Source organism: Crocuta crocuta, unplaced genomic scaffold (genome assembly GCF_008692635.1).
Source record: "Crocuta crocuta isolate KB4526 unplaced genomic scaffold, BGI_CrCroc_1.0 scaffold262, whole genome shotgun sequence".
Lineage (NCBI taxonomy): Eukaryota > Metazoa > Chordata > Mammalia > Carnivora > Hyaenidae > Crocuta > Crocuta crocuta.
This window is the reverse complement of record NW_027528869.1, coordinates 2,255,848-2,273,486: the sequence shown is the minus strand read 5'-3', so window position 1 is coordinate 2,273,486 and position 17,639 is coordinate 2,255,848. Positions and strand designations below refer to the sequence as shown.

The window sequence follows — 17,639 nt, the reverse complement described above, 5'->3', positions numbered from 1 at the left end:
TGTCCGCCCGCCAAGAGTTTAGCTTCTTTTCCCTTCCACTCCTCCAGAGTTTGTTTTTTGCTCAGTCTGGTAGGAACATTGTCGTTGGGAATGAATGTCATTGATTTTATAACAGAGATAGAAAATTGAAGTTTTCAACTCTAGTAGACTTCAGACATTTGAGAGATGGATATTAAAAATGTCCACAGTTTGGTGTAAAAAGTGAAACTAGTTCCCAGTTTGGTGTAAAAAGTGAATAGTTAATAAAGTGGCGTTTTAAACATAATTAAAGTTTTGGGATGCCTGGCAGTTGGTTGGGCACCCACTCTTGGTTTCAGCTCAGGTCGTGATACCGGGTTGTAAGAGTGTGGAGCCTACTTGAGATTCATTCTCTCTCTCTCTCTCTCTCTCTCTCTCTCTCTCACAATCTCTCTCTCTGTCTCTCTCTCCCTCCCTCCCTCTCTCCCCACCCCTTCTGTCTCTCTCTGCCTCTCTCCTCCAGTGCCCCTCTCCCCCTCTCACACAGGCTTGCTCTCTAAAGTTAAAAAAATACAACGAAGTTTTAAATGAAACAAGTTGTTAGACACTACAAACATTAGCATTAAACAGGACAAGCTTCTGAACTATAATTCTGAAAGGATACATTTTTGTCAACCTCAGTTCTGGGCCCTATCAGTGTTAATTGGTGAGCACATGTTTTGTCACCTCCTGCTTGAGGGGCTTGCTCTGATCTTTAAGACACTTGTGCAGAAACTTGCTGGGGAGGATGCCTGTCTCTGTAAAATCTGTGAAGACTCTTCGTTTATACGTTTGACCAAATGATAATACCAGACCTCGGGAGGATAAAGAGCTAGATAGAAATTGCTGTTCATTGTATAACACCTCTGAAATGGAGAGCGAAAAAGACGTGAAGAAAATACGGCACTTTAAATACTTAACAGAGTCTTGGAAAGAGTAGTCAGGACTGTATCTTGCTGCCAAAGGAACACTTCTCTTTATTTAGGTCACTTATAGAGCATTAGTAACCCAAATGACACAATTTGAGGGCATGTCTGAGGATAGGTATTGAGTGTTGTTTTTGTGCTTGACATTTTGAGTCTCAGTGTCTGTGTTTACGAGTAGCATTAAAAGCGTGAACCAGATTCTGTACTTGAATCCGGGCTCCCGACATTTTGTAGTTCTGTGACCTTGGGGATTTATTTAACCTCTTTTTCTCAGCGTCGTCCTCTATAAAGATGAGAATAGTAGTAATGCTTCTCTCTATTGTCAGTTGTGAATATTAAATAGTTTAAATGTCTCTAATATTTAGAGCAGTGTCTAAAATGGAATGCGTGTGTAAGTGTTGCATGTTAGCTACCACTCCCACTAGACCAAAATCAGATATGTATAGTTTTGGAACGTCTTTGACTAAAGCCATGAAACTTTTTGGTTTTGTGCAAGAAGGTTGAGTAGGTTTCAATATAAAGAAATGCTTTTGTATTTCTCCCCCTTCCGTTAAGGCTTTAGGTGCCATGATACAGTGGGAAAGACCTAAGCATTCACTTTGGTGAGAGCGGAGTTCATGTGTTAACTATGCTGTGTGTTTCCCGTTTGATATCGGGTTGCTTCCTAAAACTTTGGCTTTCGTATCTGTAAGATGAGTATAAAACCACATGGTTTTGGGGAGGATTAGAAAGATCCTTCTCCATCTACATCCTTGGAGTTTAGCATAGTGGTCTGTTGCATAGTAGATGCTCAATAAATACTGGTTGAGTCTTACCCCTTATTCAGTGTCTGTCTTGGAGCAGTGGGAGTGTTGCATATATTCTCTTTTAATGATTTGCATGGGACTTGCTGTCATGGATCAAAATAGCTTCCCCCACTTACCTGATTAATCGTAGTTGGTATAAATAATTTTTAGGAAGCCCCTCCCCCTTCTTATGTTTCCCAGAAAATTCGTCCATGTCATCTTTATCTAGAGGTGTATTTTGTTCTAGTGGAGAAAATATATTCAGCAGCGCTGATCTGTGGGTCAGTTTGGAATGCTTTCTTGAGGTAATTCGGGCAGTTGAGTCCGGTGATGAGTACACTATTTCCTGAAACTCCATCCTCTTTATATCTATAAGCTTTGCTTTCCATGATCCTCTTCCTAGCATCCCCGCTTTCGTCTTACGATCATTTGGAGGGGGTGCCTAAAGTGGAGGAGAGTATTGTGCTCTGTTCCAGATGGTGATCAAATGGATCCGGAGTTAAGCCCAAAAATCTGTAGGTGACAAAGTTGTATAGTCCGTTTTCTCGCTTGTAAAAGGACAATAGAAAGATTGATTTTTCTCTGAATAAGGTTGCCGATAAATTGAAGGTGGTGTTATCTCCTTTTTGATGACTTGGTCATGTTAAGATAGCCAAGCAGTTTTTTCCCACGTAAAATAGCTTAATTTTTTTTTGGTTAAGCGTTAAAGAATTTAAGCAACCTCTCTTTTGAGACCTATGGTAAGTCTGTTCTGAGGATAAGAAAAGTATTGAACAGATGACGATTATTATATGCACAGAACAGGGGGTGTGAGGCGGATCAGTAGTTTAGGGCGATGACAGGTACTGGAGGAGTTGTGCAGAAAGCACATGCTGCACGATTCGCCGGCAAGAGGCTGTTGTCCCTTCACTGCTTTCACTGGAGTCCTGCCGCCAGCCAGTTAACACCACTGTCAGGCCTGGTGGTTGAAAAATACATTAGAAAACACTCAGGTTATCCTAGATCATTTTTAGGGCTATAAACCCTTTTTCAGATTGTTACTGTGAATAATGGAAATATGCCAGGGTCAGTACAAGTATTATTAGAACACACTCTGTCGGAGAGTGTCATCTTCAATTTTAGTCGTGTTTCTAAATAGGAGGGAAGAGACTGTAGATATGTTGGCCCCTGAGGATACTGCTCTGGTCGTGTTTTCCCCACTCTGCCCTCCATTGTATGTTGTTCCCTTTATTTTTAAAAATAAATCTCAGTTATATTAAAATGAAAATCTTTATGGAGTATAGCTAGTTCGCTCTTAACAGTTCTTTTCCCAGTAAGCAAGGTTTTCTTGTTAATCTTTCAATAACCACTTCTGATAGAAAATGAATTTTCTTCTCTAAGCTTTTTTATTTGGGGCACCTCTTATAGTATGCGTGTGTGTGTGTATTTGCGCGCGCGCATAGACACACAACCACATATATTTTTTGGGTTGGAGTGGGTCAGGGAAACATCTGAGAGATTAAAAAATCCTGTGTTTTTAGCATTATGTAATCAAATGCTGATACTTTGAGGGAAGTTAATTGGACTAGAATTTGAGAACTTAAGAGTCAACTTTGAGGAAGAGATAGGGAGGACATTTTCTTCTCTACTGTCTTGATTTAAAATTTTATGTAACCTGTATCAGGGCCTTTCATTCTCCTGTAAGTTCTTTCTAGGATTTCTTGTTTTTCACTTGTTTTGTTTTGCACCTACGCGAGACTATAGAATAGAGAAACAAATTGGAAAGATGAAACTTAAAATTGGTTAAAATGTTTTGCAGTCTTGCTGAAAAGATATTATGGCTGTAGGCCAAAAGTAAGAATGGGTTGGTTCATGGATCTCATTTACTTAAATTTGTAGATCTTTTTCATTGTCACATTAGATTTGTTACATGGATTCTACAGGTATATTTCTTTTTCTTTAGAATCATTTAAAATATTTCATCAAATGAACTCAACAGTGAAGGATATTAAAGATAAAGAGAGAGATATGTTACATTTATATAACATTTCACATAGGTAACTTATTTGGGAATCATCAAAATTGCCATTATATTTATCTTTTAATTTTACTCTTTTTACTTTTAGCAAAGTATGGGATGCCGTCTCAGGAGATGAATTGATGACGCTGGCTCATAAACACATCGTCAAGACTGTGGATTTTACGCAGGTATCAGAAAACAAAATTTATTTTAGGGAGTGAAATTGCTGTTACTATAGGATGTAATGATGGTTGTATATTTTGATTGGTTTGTACACTGGGGTGATATTAGGTGTATATTGCCTTATATTTGATTTAATTGCGTATTAACCATAGAGATTTATTTATTTGGTTAATCGTAAGATACCCTGGAAGTCTTGGATGAGTCCTCTGTCAGTAGCAATAAACATCTAAAATGTTCAAATAATGTTTCCTCACTAGTTTCATAAGGGAGAGGATACAGTTGAGATCATCAAAGAAGTGTTTCTTAAGGGGGAGGGAGGCAGGATCAGGGCAGATGGAGGAAATTCATGGAGTAGGTGGTGTAATACATTTGAACTGGGGAGCTTAAAGGGTTTTGGCAGTTATGAGAAGGATAAATGTTCTACAGTATCTTCTCAGGAGTAATTGGTATGTGTTACATCTCTTTGTGATGTCGGCAAACTTTATTTAAAGTTTATTTATTTTTGAGAGAGAGCGTGAGCAGTCGAGGGGCATAGAGAGAGGGAGACACAGAATCTGAGCTCTGAACTGTCAGCACAGAGCCTGATGTGGGGCTCAAATTCATGAACCCTGAGATCATGATCTGAGCTGAAGTTGGATGTTCGGCCAACTGAGGCACCCAGGTGCCCCTGATGTCTGTGAACTTTATTTAGATTTTAGTTGGCATTGAAGAAGTTTCAGAAAGATACAGCTGTTAAAATGGCTAATCTGTTAACATTTTCCTTGTGTGTGTTTTCAGGATAGTAATTACTTATTAACCGGGGGACAGGATAAACTGTTACGCATATACGATTTGAACAAACCTGAAGCAGGTAAGCATAATTTATGTCTGTTTGTATTATATTTTCTTTTAATTTAAGTAAGTTTTCTTGATTAAACGAATCATGTTCAGTACTAAAATTTGGAAATTAAAGATACTCACAAAGAAAAAAATGAAAACGTAATTCAGAATCCAGTATTAATCATTGTTAATATCCTTAGTTTTGGGTTCATATTCTTCCAGGGTTTTTTTCTATGCAGATCTCTTTTTTAATGTCCATTTATTTGCCACATTGTGCTTGTGTAGTTTTCTTACAATCTAAAATCTTATTTTGCTAAATTTTTATCATTTTAAGTTTAAAAAGGTACATAGCAGTGTTACTACTTTTTGGTAGGACCGAATGGTTATCTGTAGAAGGTGAGAAGGGTGAGAGTTCTTAGTGTGTCCATATGTTGTTCTGATTTGAACCATATGAATGTATTAGTTAATATGATTCTTAATTTAAAAAAAGTTTTTAAATTGCAATTCATAATTTTTTTATGTTTTTAAATATTTTGTTCACTGTTCTTAATGACTGTATCATTTCCATCCTGTGGATAAGTGGATTAGCAAATCTCTTACTGTGACCTGTTTGGACTACTTACAGATTTTAAATATTATAAGTAGTGTTATGCTCGGGGCGCCTGGGTGGCTCAATTGGTTGGGCATCTGACTTCGGCTCTGGTCATGATCTCACCATCTGTGAGTTCGAGCCCCACATTGGGCTCTGTGCCGACAGCTCAGAGCCTAGAACCTGCTTTGGATTCTGTGTCTCCCTCTCTCTCTCACTGCCCCTTCCCTCCTCGGCTCTGCCTCCATCTCTTTCTTAAAAATAAAAATATTAAAAGCGTTTTTATAAGTTGTGTTATGCTTGACGTCCTGGTAATTGCAAATATTTCCACTATTATTTCTGTAGAATAACTACATAGAAATAGAATAGTTGGGACCAAAAGGAGATATACTTGGAAACTGTTGGTAGGAGTTACCAAAGTGTGCTCCACAGAAGTATAAAAATATACCTGTAGTTAACCTGTTCTAGCAAACACTTATAACTAACTGTATCTTTCTCAGTTCAATAGAAGAAAAATGATTCTGTGTTATTAATGTAAACTTGAAAAAATCATTCATGAGATTAAATAACTGTTGAATGCCATTTTAATGTATTTGTTGGTGAATAGCCTGTTCATGCTTTTTGCCAATTCATCTGTTGTGGTGTTCATCTTTTTTTTTTTTATTGGTTTTAAGGTTCTTTATTGTGTTCTAATTTGTTGTTTGCTTTTAAATTTTTTTTTTTTTTAAGTTTATTTTGAGAGAGAGAGAGAATCCCAGATAGGTTCTGCACTGTCAGCACAGAGCCCATTGCAGGGCTGGGAACCCAGCGAACCTTGAGATCAGTGGACTGAGCCACCTAGGCACCCCTTGGATTTTGCGAGTAAGGTTTATGGTATAGGAGTGTCGGGGTGGCTCAGTCAGTTGAGCACCCGACTCTTGATTTTGGCTCAGGTTATGATCCCAGGGTCGTGGGCTCGAGCCCTGTATCAGACTCCATGCTGAGTGTGGAGTCTGTTTAAGATTCTCTCTCTCCTTCTGCCCCTCTCCCCTGCTCATGTGTGCATGCTCTCTCGCCCTGTCTCTCTCTCAAATAAATAAGGTTTATGGTATACACATTGTAAAGTTTTTGGTGGTGAAATTTATCATTTCCTTGGTAAATTCTCTTATCACATAGAAGTTGTAAAAACCTTTTCTGGTCCAGATATTCATGTCCATTTTGTAGTATTTTAATGCTTTTCTAGTCACATTATATATATATTTCAAAAGCTACGAAATTATGATGAACAAGATTTTGTTTTGTTTTTATACAAGTCGGTATCCTAAATTTTGTATCATGGGTATTTATTATTTATTCATAAATCTGTGAACTTCAGAAGTTTGTGTGAAAAGTCAAAGCTACGTTGGATATTACGCAGTTATTCTTAAGATACTCTCTTTCCTAAAAGCATTTCTAAGGTGAGCAAACAGACTACGTTTATAGATGAATCTTCATTAGCATCTGGAAGTATTTCTCTTCATTTTCTTTGAAAACTTTAAGCCAAAACATAGCAAAGTACTTGGACCTCCCTTAACCTCTCTGTCTGACTCAGTGAGGTAGTTCAGTTAGTTAGGTGGGCATTTTTTAAATTTTACCTTTCTCAAAATTGATTTTTGAAAGTGGCTCTTCCGCTATAGTGGCAATAGCAATAACAGCAGTTAACTGAAATTTTACTGTATGTCAGATGCCAGGTTAGAAACTTTAGATGAATATTCTCATTTGATCCTTATACTCAAATTCTGAGGTATAGGAACTGTTGTTATCCCATTTTACAGATGAAGAAATGAAAGGGTTAAGTAACCTTATTTTGACAGGTTAAATAACCTGCTCCAAATCAAAGTAGTGTTGAATAGCTTTGCCACCAGCATCTGCTTTTGTCCAAAGATGACACTGAGTAGCTTTTTGTTTTGTTTTGTTTCATTTTTTTGAAGGGGAAGTCTCCCAGCTGAGACAGGTTCCTATTTTTTTGATGCTTTGCCCTCAGGGTAGAATATTCTTGGTGGGGGGGGGCACCTGGGTGGCTCAGGTCATGATCTCATGGTTCCTGAGTTCAAACTCTGCATCAGGCTCTGCACTGACAGTGTGGAGCCTGCTTGTGATTCTCTCTCCCCCTCTCTCTCAAAATAAATAAATAAGCTTAAAAAAATATTCTTGGAAATTGCCACATTGCTTTTTATTCTCCTCTTCTGTCAGCCACTATTTCCCTCTTTTGTGCTGTTAGTTACTACCAACAGTGACTTGGATGAAGGTCGCAGTGTTAGTGATGATGTTGGATTAGCTGCTTTTATTTCACTGTGGTAAGGTAATGCTTTTGAAAGCAGAAAGTAGCCTAGAGAGAGTGACGTATTTTACTCCCAAGTGAGGATAACAGCATAGTTCTTGGGATCTTTGATATGCAGATAATTTTTTGATCCAGCGCAGAAAACACTAAATGTATTCTTTGTAAACAGTAACTTTGCATTGTTTTGGACTTTGAAGAGTTGCAGTCTTACTTAAAATGTGTTTTTTTCTTTTTTCATATCTAATTGTTTCAATATTGCTCAGTGTAAAAAATGAACTATTAATTTTAAATTGTTGTATTTTAAGAACCGAAGGAAATCAGTGGTCACACCTCTGGTATTAAAAAAGCTCTATGGTGCAGTGAGGATAAACAGATTCTTTCAGCTGATGATAAAACTGTCCGGTGAGTAATTTTTCTTTAATAATTCAAAGTTTGAAAAATATCTGACCTTAGTGTTTATATTTTAAATATTTCTTATAGCTGTACATAGGAAGAATTATCTCCAAACATTAAAACTTCATCTGTATGTAGATCAACTGTATGTAGCTGTTTACTGTCATAAACCTAGAGCAGAATCAACAAGACACTTTATTAAAACTGCTGACATCTTTATAAGCATGTGCTCTTAACCCAAGTCAACCCAAGTCAGTGGACCTAGGGAATCCACGAAAGTCCTGAGATTCTATACACAGTTTTTTGTGCTGACAACCTGTTTCTTCCTGTGGTAATATATAATAGATATCATCATATTCACAAATACAGAGTATAAAAACCATTATTTAGTGACTGGAATTGGTAAAATTAAAACTTCATGTCTTAACAGTGTAGTTTTGTTAAATTGCTTGAGAGTGTCCTTAAGTGTTAGAGTTGACTTCACCAACCAGATACCAAGTAATTTAACATTGTATAGGAACCCAAACATCTCAGTATCATCTTTAATTTATGAATTGGAATGAAGGTTGTTATACCACAATTGTGATTTTCTTTCATCGGTTAATCTGTAGATGTAATTGGAAATTACACACTTTTCTTAAATGAGTAAATACCACCATGTGTTTCTCTTCCTTTTTTGCAGCCTTTGGGATCATGCTACTATGACAGAAGTGAAATCTCTAAATTTTAATATGTCTGTTAGCAGTATGGAATACATTCCTGAGGGAGAGATCTTGGTAATAACTTATGGACGATCTATTGCTTTTCATAGTGCAGTAAGGTATGTCCAAGAAATAACTTAATTTTTCTTTTCTTTTTTTTTTTTTGTAACTTAAATATTGGAAGGCAAATGTGAAAGGTATTTAACTCTTTACAAGACAAATCTTAGCCTATACTATATGATAAGGGGGGAAGTATTTCCATACCATTAATAATGTGTGTTTTTTAAGAACTTGGAATATTGAGGAATTAATAATTAATTTCCAGATATTTAGGACATTTATTAGTAAAATTTAACAACTTAAAAAAATTTTTTTTTAATGTTTATTTCTGAGAGAGAGAGGAGAGAGAGAGAGCAGGGGAGGGTGAGAGAGAGAGGGAGACACAGAATCTGAAACTGGCTCCAGGCTCTGAGCTAGCTGTCAGCACAGAGCCCGACACGGGACTCGAACCCATGAACCGTGAGATCATGACCTGAGCCGAAGTCGGACACTTAACCAACTGAGCCCCCCTAGGCGCCCCAAAATTTAATAACTTTTAGATGATAATTTTCTTAAAAGGATTGCTAGACTGGTGCTATAGTTAACATTCATTACTGTATAAAACCACTGTGATCTTGATTCTCTTATTAATTTTCCCTTTAAAATTTTAGAGAAATAGTGGTTTTCTTCCTTCTCCTGTGAAGTTTGTGTAGACCTAGTGATGTTTTCTAACAACAGTCTTAGTTTTTTTGTGACCATAAATATAGTTAATACCTCTGTTGAAAATTTGCGAAATAGAATAAAAAAAATTTACCCATAGTTCTTCAACCATAGATACCAGAATGTTAATTGTAGTTGTATTTTCTGTTTCGGTCTTTTATAACATTATATGTCTGTATTTATGTGGGCATTTTTCTTTCGTTACTAGGGTCCTATGAGTATAATTTAGACTTTTAGTTTAAGTTATTCTTAGTTATTAAAAACTGTTTGAAAATATTTTTTGGTAGGTGTATTGCAGTATGGGTGTGCTAAATCAGGTATCAGTTTCCCCGTTTGAACCGTGCAATGAGGTGTTGCCTTGTAAGAGAAACCTGAGTATTTCCTTACACGAATTAGCAGTTCAAAGGGTAAGAATGTGTTTAAAGTTCTTTGTAGGGGTGCCTAGCCTCAGTCGGGTAAGTGTCCAACTCTTGATTTTGGCTCAGGTCATGATCTCACGGTTTGTGAGTTTGAGGCTCCCATTTGGGCTCTGTGCTGACAGCACAAAATCTGCTTGGGATTCTCTCTCTCCCTCTCTCTCTTTGCCCCTACCCTGCTTGTTTTCTTTCCCTAAATTAAATAAATAAATAAAGCTCTTTGTATACATGATTTATGTAAAGACTATACCACATTATGCTCCAGCCAGCAGTCTTTACCTTTTGTCAGAAGAGCCACTTGCAGAGTTGAGCTTTACTGAACGGCAAAAGGAAAGAGCAGGCAGTAGACATGGTTTGCTGGCCGACCGTACGTACTGCCATTCAAGGCAAACAGTTGCTCTTCTGTGATCCTGTACCAGTCATGACTGACAGTAGTTTCCGTGTCTAGGGTGTGCCGATGGGAATAGGGTGGTGGCAGTTAGGAGCTGGAATGCTCTTCATGTTTTGTGTTGGAGCCTTTCAGGATTTTTAGGATTAGACTGGGAAAGAGCCGATGTCCTCTAACTCATTGATACTTGGGTGAAGCTGGTGTTATGCACTGTTGCTTGTTATATAGCTGTAGTTTTCAATTTGGTTATTCGTTTAAAGCTTGGTAGTAAAAACTGAGCCATCTTCAGCAGTTTTATATTTTTATGGCGTTAAAGGTTTTTCCTGTTGCAGAAGTTTATACAGTTTCAGCAATTGAGAGAAATGTACAAATAATCTGTTATGTTAATTACTAACTGTTAAACCTTTTTCTGTTGACAAAGATAATGCATGGTTGTCATGGAAAAATCAAACAATGCAGAATTAAATTTTTTTCAATGTAAAAATCCAAATATATTAGCCATACTGTTTTAATTAGCCAACACAGTCATTTCCAAGAAGGCATTTGCTGCACAAAGTGCCCTCGTATTTCTGGTATGAACTCCGCTTTGACATAGTATCCTTCTGAACTTTTTTTGCTAATATTATTTAGAGGTTTTTGGGTTTTTTCTGATATCCCTACTTATGTTTGATTAAATGAAGATGTAATTATTCCTTGTGTTTCAGAAATTGGGAACAGTTTAAAAGAAACTAAATTACATCTTGGTATTATTTCTGTAGTATTCAAAACTTATAAATGTTATTTAAATTATTTTCCAGTTTGGACCCAATTAAATCCTTTGAAGCTCCTGCAACCATCAATTCTGCATCTCTTCATCCTGAGAAAGAATTTCTTGTTGCAGGTGGTGAAGACTTTAAACTTTATAAGTATGATTATAATAGTGGAGAAGAATTAGGTGAGTTGTCCCCTTTTTCCTCCCTTAAAATGATGTGTTTACATTTGTGAAATGCTATGTTTCAGTAATCAACACCTCAGTTAGCAAATTTTATGGCTAACTAAAGCTGGCTTATTTCCAAGCGAGAAAGTAAAGGACTCTTTTCCATTTTGGGTAGAGGTATTTGGAGAATTGTAAACAAAGCATGCTGAACTCTCGTTTTACCTTTTCCTTTTAACTTAAGTGCATTGTATTCTGATATTCTATACGGCAGAGCAGTATATTTATTTGAGGATGCTAAAAGGCAGGCTTACATCAAAAGTCCATCATCAAACAGCTGTAAGGATAGTTGTTCTTTCTGAAGGATGGTGCTGGTATGTAGCCCGTCTACTTGGCTCCTCTTTTTGCCGGGGTAGGAGTCTCTTAGCTCTTTAGAGAATAGTGTTGTGGGGAAACAGCTGTGACTGGTATAGGGATGCCCTTGGCATCTGAATTGGAGGAGATTTTGGGTATTTTTTTGGAGTCTGACTTTTGCTTCCATTTTCATAATAATAGTCCTTAGTAAAGGGGGGCATGTAAGATTAATTTGAAGTTAACATACATCCTAACTTTACGTTTATCTAGGTTTCATAGTCATTTATCCAGGTTTACATTAATCTAGGTATTTCATAATCATGGCTCTCAGTATCTACTTTTAGCCTTCCCTAAATAGTTTTTGCTTTTTGACCTAGCATAATTAGTTTTTATCATTTCTTTTTCTATAAGCTGCTTCTTTATTTCTTCTAACTCTCCTGGTTTACCACCCGATGAAAGAAACAAAGCTTGTTAGAATTTTACACAAAGAGCAAAAGACAACTTTATGTTTTGTTTCTTTGGGAGAGCTAATGGATTTGGGTTGGATAAATGGAAGTTTGGTGAAGGGACAGTATAGAATCTATTATATTGCTTATAGAACACCTTTTATTATTTGAATATAAGTGACTTTTAAATAAGAGAGTATTTTTAAGTAATCTCTGCACTCAGTGAGGGGCTTGAACTTACGACCCCAAGACTATGAGTCACATCCTCTACCAACTGAGCTAGCCAGGTGCCCCAAATAAGAGATTCTTCTTTCTTATTTTTATTTAATATCAGTTTCCAAGGTTTCAGAATGTTTTGGCCATGTATTTTATTCTTTCTGAAAAAGAAGTAAATTATTTGCCTGAGATCTGAGGTCACAGTGAATGCTGGACCTTGGACCCAGCTATTCTCATTGCAAACCTCTCATATTCTTTCTACTCTCATGAACATTTTTCTCCCACGATAATACTCTCATGGTATTCTCTGTTTGGACAGAAATGGGGGAATATGAGGGTCCTTGAGTTGAGTGGACACGGAAACAGAACAGGAGCTCTGGTCTAATAAAGACTTTGAGACCTGTTAGGGGATTAGCATTTAGAAAGTAGATGAGGAAAGTTCATAAATAAGGATGTGATTTAAACAGAACACCACCACTACTGATCTGTACATTTTTTCACCAAATTCCACAGATGAAAATATTTAAGGATCAGTATTGAATTTGTATCTTAATGTTCTGTGTGACAGAATGATTAGTAGACTCTAGATAGTCTGGTAGGAAATTAAGAGGCAACGTGTATAAAGGAGCTCCATCTGGTGGCTCTCTGTTGTCATGATAAGAATTGGTTCCCTGGTAAATAGGCAGTAAGTTTGGGATGTGGAAATTGGGATTGAGCTGAGACTTTAGACCTGTAGAATTTTACTGTAGAATTTATTCCCTTCCTTCATCCTTACTTGGACATGAAGCCTCATTTTTTTTTTTAAGAGGGATAATATGAAACTGTAATATATGCTAGAATTAGAAGAGGGTAATTTTACTGAGAAATGGTAGACATTATGTACCACTTTGTGAGAAGAATCACTTCATTTCTTAAAAATGTTTATTTACTTTAGAGATAGAGCATGAGTGAGGAAGGGTCAGGGAGAGGGAGACACAGAATCTGAAGCAGGCTTCAGGCTCTGAGCTGTCAGCACAGAGCCTGACGCGAGGCTCAAACTCATGAAGTGTGAGATCATGACCTGAGCCAAAGTTGGCCGCTTAACTGACGAGGCCAACCCTTAAGTGCCCCTCATTTTTTTTTTTTAAATGTTTAATTCTGAGAGAGACAGAGCGTAACGAGGTGAGGGGCAGAGAAAGGGAGAGACACAGAATCTGAAGCAGGCCCCAGGCTCTGAGCTGTCAGTACAGAGCCTGACATGTGGCTCAGACTTGATGAACCATGAGATCATGACCTGAGCTGACATTGGACGCTTAACCAACTGAGTCACCCCGGTGATGGTGATGCAGAATCCCTTCCTTTTTTTTTTTTTTAATGAGATTTAGTTCCTTAAATTTGGACTTGAGAATTTCGCATCTTCCCAATAATACAGACAGTATTTTCTTTAAGTGTATCAATACTTAGCCAGTATTTAAGTCTTAAATTATCTAATAGCTCTTCTCCTTTTTTTCAGAATCCTACAAAGGACACTTTGGTCCTATTCACTGTGTGAGATTTAGTCCTGATGGAGAACTTTATGCCAGTGGCTCTGAAGATGGGACATTGAGACTATGGCAGACTGTGGTAGGAAAAACATATGGCCTTTGGAAATGTGTGCTTCCTGGTAAGAATTTATATTCAAAGTTGTCAAGTTATTGGAGCCCCGGATGGCTCAGTTGGTGGAGCATGTGACTCTTAATTTGGGGTTGGAAGTTGAAGCCTTGGGTTGGTAGAATTTACTTAAAAAAAGCCCACAAAGTTATCAAGTGAAGCTTCATGATTTTGTGTCATTTTTCATCATTAGTTTTATTTCTATGTTTCTATCGCCTGTAGATTTTAAATTCTATAATATGGTTTAAGCAGAGAAGCCCATGATTGTAAATTGGCTACTGGGTTACTTTGGTNAGCATCATTTGGTGAATGGAATGGACCTAATTCAAAATTTGCTAGAAGGCAGTATAAAGAATTTATGTGTAAATGTTTTTAATCTCTAAATGGTATTACTCACTGATCCTTATTAACAAGGTAGACATGTTTTTAATAAAAACACTTAGTTATTGGTCCCAAAGTAGTTGTGGTATGAACTTAAAAGTGAACTTTGAGGAGAGACCTAATATTTTAGAATCGTAATTATTAAAAAAGAGGTTCTTGTGTTGTAGCTCGTTGCTTAGAATGATGTGTGCTCTTCTTATTAAATATGGGAAGTTATTGGCTGTACTATAATTCACGTGATCATGAGTGCTTTTCTCTCCATAGAAGAAGATAGCAGTGAGCTGGCAAAGCCAAAGATGAGTTTTCCAGAGACGGCAGAAGAGGAGCTAGGTAAGCACTGCTGGGTGAGCCTTTGTAGAGCCCTGGGGGCTTTAAAGTTAAAAGTGTTTGAGGAGTTTTGCTGATTGACAAAGGACACTTATTAAACATGGACATACTTAAATAATGCAGTTTATCATATGTATGTACTTTTCTATACATGTTCATAAGGCAAGTATTTAAGTATCCATTGCATAGTAGTAGGCACAGAGATAATAGTGTGGAGTCGAAGTGGTTATTATTAAGCACTTACTACTTACCAAGTGCTGTTTACTGAATGTAGAATGACAGATTGTTAAGACGTACCGATCACATAGTAGGTTTGCATTTTGAATAAATAAAGGAGGGGGCCAGGTCTTCAAAAGAGAAGACTTTAATTCAGTGTTTACTAAATAGTTGGCATCGCTCAAAGTGCAGCCCGGCAGAGGGGCCTCTGGGAAGTTAAGTTACGGTGTAAGAGAATGTCATGGGTGAAATACACAAACTCTGTCTTCACTGCATTTTCAGTGACATGAGTCTAGTCATTAATGGTTTGTACCCTTGTTCTCTTTCTCCTTGCCTTACTAGCACACTTTAAAAAATTATTCCTTTATTACACAAAAATGTGGTTAATGCAGAAATTTACCCAGAAATTTTCTTTATGAAGTTGACTAATGTGGGGTGTTTTTCATTGTTACATTTTTTCATTACAGAAGAAATTGCTTCAGAGAACTCAGATTCCATCTATAGTTCAACTCCTGAAGTTAAGGCCTGAGCATTGGGCATATGCTACAGATAATGTACAACTTACGGACTAAAACAAGCAAGCAGAGAAAAGCATCAGCCTCCCAGAGTTACTCTGTACTTAAGGCAAACATGAGAGCAGTAAATTATGGGGAATACGAATTAGCTCCAGTGCTGGAACTAACTTGGTGTTTGTTACCTGTACGTGAAAAAAACGCAAGAGTATCAGATGAAGGCAGGTGGAATTAGGCTCCTGTGGTATGATGGCCTGTTGTCTTCTTAATGACTTATGTGCAAGCCAACATCCAATTTCTCTTATTATAATTAGATTTCTTGTAGCTGTTTATGTTATTATGGAGAAGAAGAATATATTGGCCTATTTTTCTGACTTTTCCCTTAAAGCAGAAAGCCTTTTTTTCTTTTGCTTTAGTTGTAAAGAGGGAATTCATGATAAAGTAATTGGTTTGATTTCTCTTTCATTGTACACTGCTTCTGAACATCTAATTGTTTTAGTTGTCTAAATAAAATGCCTCTAAACAAAACAATTTCTGTTTCTTGGGAGATTTGAGTTTAGAAATGGAGGTTGCCAGAAAGTTTTTCTACATCATAACTATATCAAAAGACGATGTGGTTAAAGAATCTGTAGTAAACCTGTTGTTTCCTAATTTTGAAATTCAGTGATTTGTACTGGATTTTTAAAATTTCCATGTTTTTTGCTGGGTTTGCATTGGATAGAAAGGCATACCTTCTTTTTAAAAAATTTCAAAATGATGACTTATTTAAATGACATATACTAGTTATAAGAAGAAAAAGTAAATCAAAATTGGGGGAAAACAGGAAAATCACTGAAAATCTCACCATCCCCCCAAAATCTGTCAAAAAACTTTACTGAGCATTAATGCACATTTGTGTACCTGTGTGTGTATATACAGATAGTATTTTATAAACGTGGGATAATTGTACACCTGGAATGTTTATTTTACTTTAAGTTCAGATGGCATTCAAACAGCCTTTTTACCAACCTTATAATAAAATAGGTCAACTGGATTTAGACTTGTACTTATTTTTTAAAATAGGAGTATATTAAACTGGTAATTTGGAAAACAGACCAATGAATAACATCTCTGCCATCCTCACTCCTCTTGTGAATGACCCTTGATAACTTTCCTTAAAAGAAATAACCAACCAGAGAATACGTTTGGGGGATTTGTGGTGATCAGAAGAAAGCACGGGAGGCCACTATGGCCTCTGAAGGCCAAGAGAGAGGCCTGGCACCAGAGAGCCGCTGATTACCCAGTCGCAGGCCGGCCGGCTTGTGTCGGCTTGCTAGCTGCCTGCTCTCCGCTTGGCTGCAGCAACATTGTCTGTGTACAGTGAGCTGCTTGGACCCGAGTCAGAGTCTGACTTACCTTGAATGAGCTGAGATTTATAGGTGTCAGATTGGACTCATGAAATTGATGACTCCAGGGGATTTCTTCTTCGGGGTTATAAAAATCTGAAGACAATAACACAGATAACATGCTTCCACATCTCTGGGTGGCATATAGCTTGGAATCTATAAAAGTCGTTTTAAGTTTGTAAGTTGAATTTCAGGCCATGAGGCTCTGTCATACCATGCCTTAACAATTCTTTTCTAACTAGAATATTCATGTCGGTCAGATCTCTGGTTGACAGTGTTGGATAAAGTGTCAAGTTCTTAAGCTTTTAGCATGTTTTTACATACTGGTTACTCAGGTAAGTCATTTTAGATTTTGGCTTTTGCCAGATTACTGTTGCTTTTGATAGCTATTTTTGTTTTTAATTTTGTTTTTCTGTATTTTTAAAAAGGTTTTAAATTTATTGAAAAAAATTTTTTTAGTGTTTATTTTTGAGAGAGAGAGACAAAGTGTGAGGAGGGGAGGGGCAGAGAGAGAGGGAGACAGATAATTCGAAGCAGGCTCCAGGCTCTGAGCTGTCAGCACAGAGCCTGAGGCAGGGCTTGGCTCGAACTCATGAACCGTGATACCATGACCTGAGCTGAAGTCGAATATTTAACCAACTGAGCCACCCAGGTGCCCCAGAGTTTTTTTTAAATGTTTAAGTAATCTCTATACCCAACGGGAGGTTCAAACTTACAACCCCAGGATCAAGAGTGGCATGCTCCACCAAGTGAGCCCGCCAGGCACCCACTACTTTTGTTTTGAATAACAGAAGGCATGTTTTCAGAGACTTCACTATTTAACTCTTAAGGCTAACCTTGTTTTTCTTGGTAGTCATATATACTGGCTATACAGGCCAGGCTGTGGAAACAACCAGTTTGGTATCCTTTGTGTATTGATTTTCTAATGCTGCTGTAATGCTGTAACAAATTACCACAGACTTGTGGCTTAAAACAATACAAATTTGTCGTACAGTTAAGGAGGTCA

At 37.2% G+C, this 17,639-nt stretch overlaps 1 protein-coding gene across 2 annotated transcripts in view; it reads left to right on the top strand.

Annotated features, from left to right (window-relative positions):
* STRAP (serine/threonine kinase receptor associated protein) overlaps positions 1-16,281 on the top strand; it is a 19,684-nt gene extending 3,403 nt beyond the window's left edge. The window contains exons 3-10 of one of the 2 annotated variants that reach the window (XM_077756423.1): positions 3,814-3,895; positions 4,668-4,740; positions 7,903-7,999; positions 8,673-8,810; positions 11,052-11,188; positions 13,676-13,825; positions 14,461-14,523; positions 15,204-16,281. In XM_077756423.1, coding sequence (XP_077612549.1) covers positions 3,814-3,895; positions 4,668-4,740; positions 7,903-7,999; positions 8,673-8,810; positions 11,052-11,188; positions 13,676-13,825; positions 14,461-14,523; positions 15,204-15,265 — 802 coding nt within the window. In that variant the 3' untranslated portion in view covers positions 15,266-16,281. Of the gene's footprint in view, positions 1-3,813; positions 3,896-4,667; positions 4,741-7,902; positions 8,000-8,672; positions 8,811-11,051; positions 11,189-13,675; positions 13,826-14,457; positions 14,524-15,203 lie in introns of both variants that reach the window. The other variant, XM_077756421.1, reaches the window with a different exon arrangement.
* Positions 16,282-17,639: the final 1,358 nt, after the last annotated feature.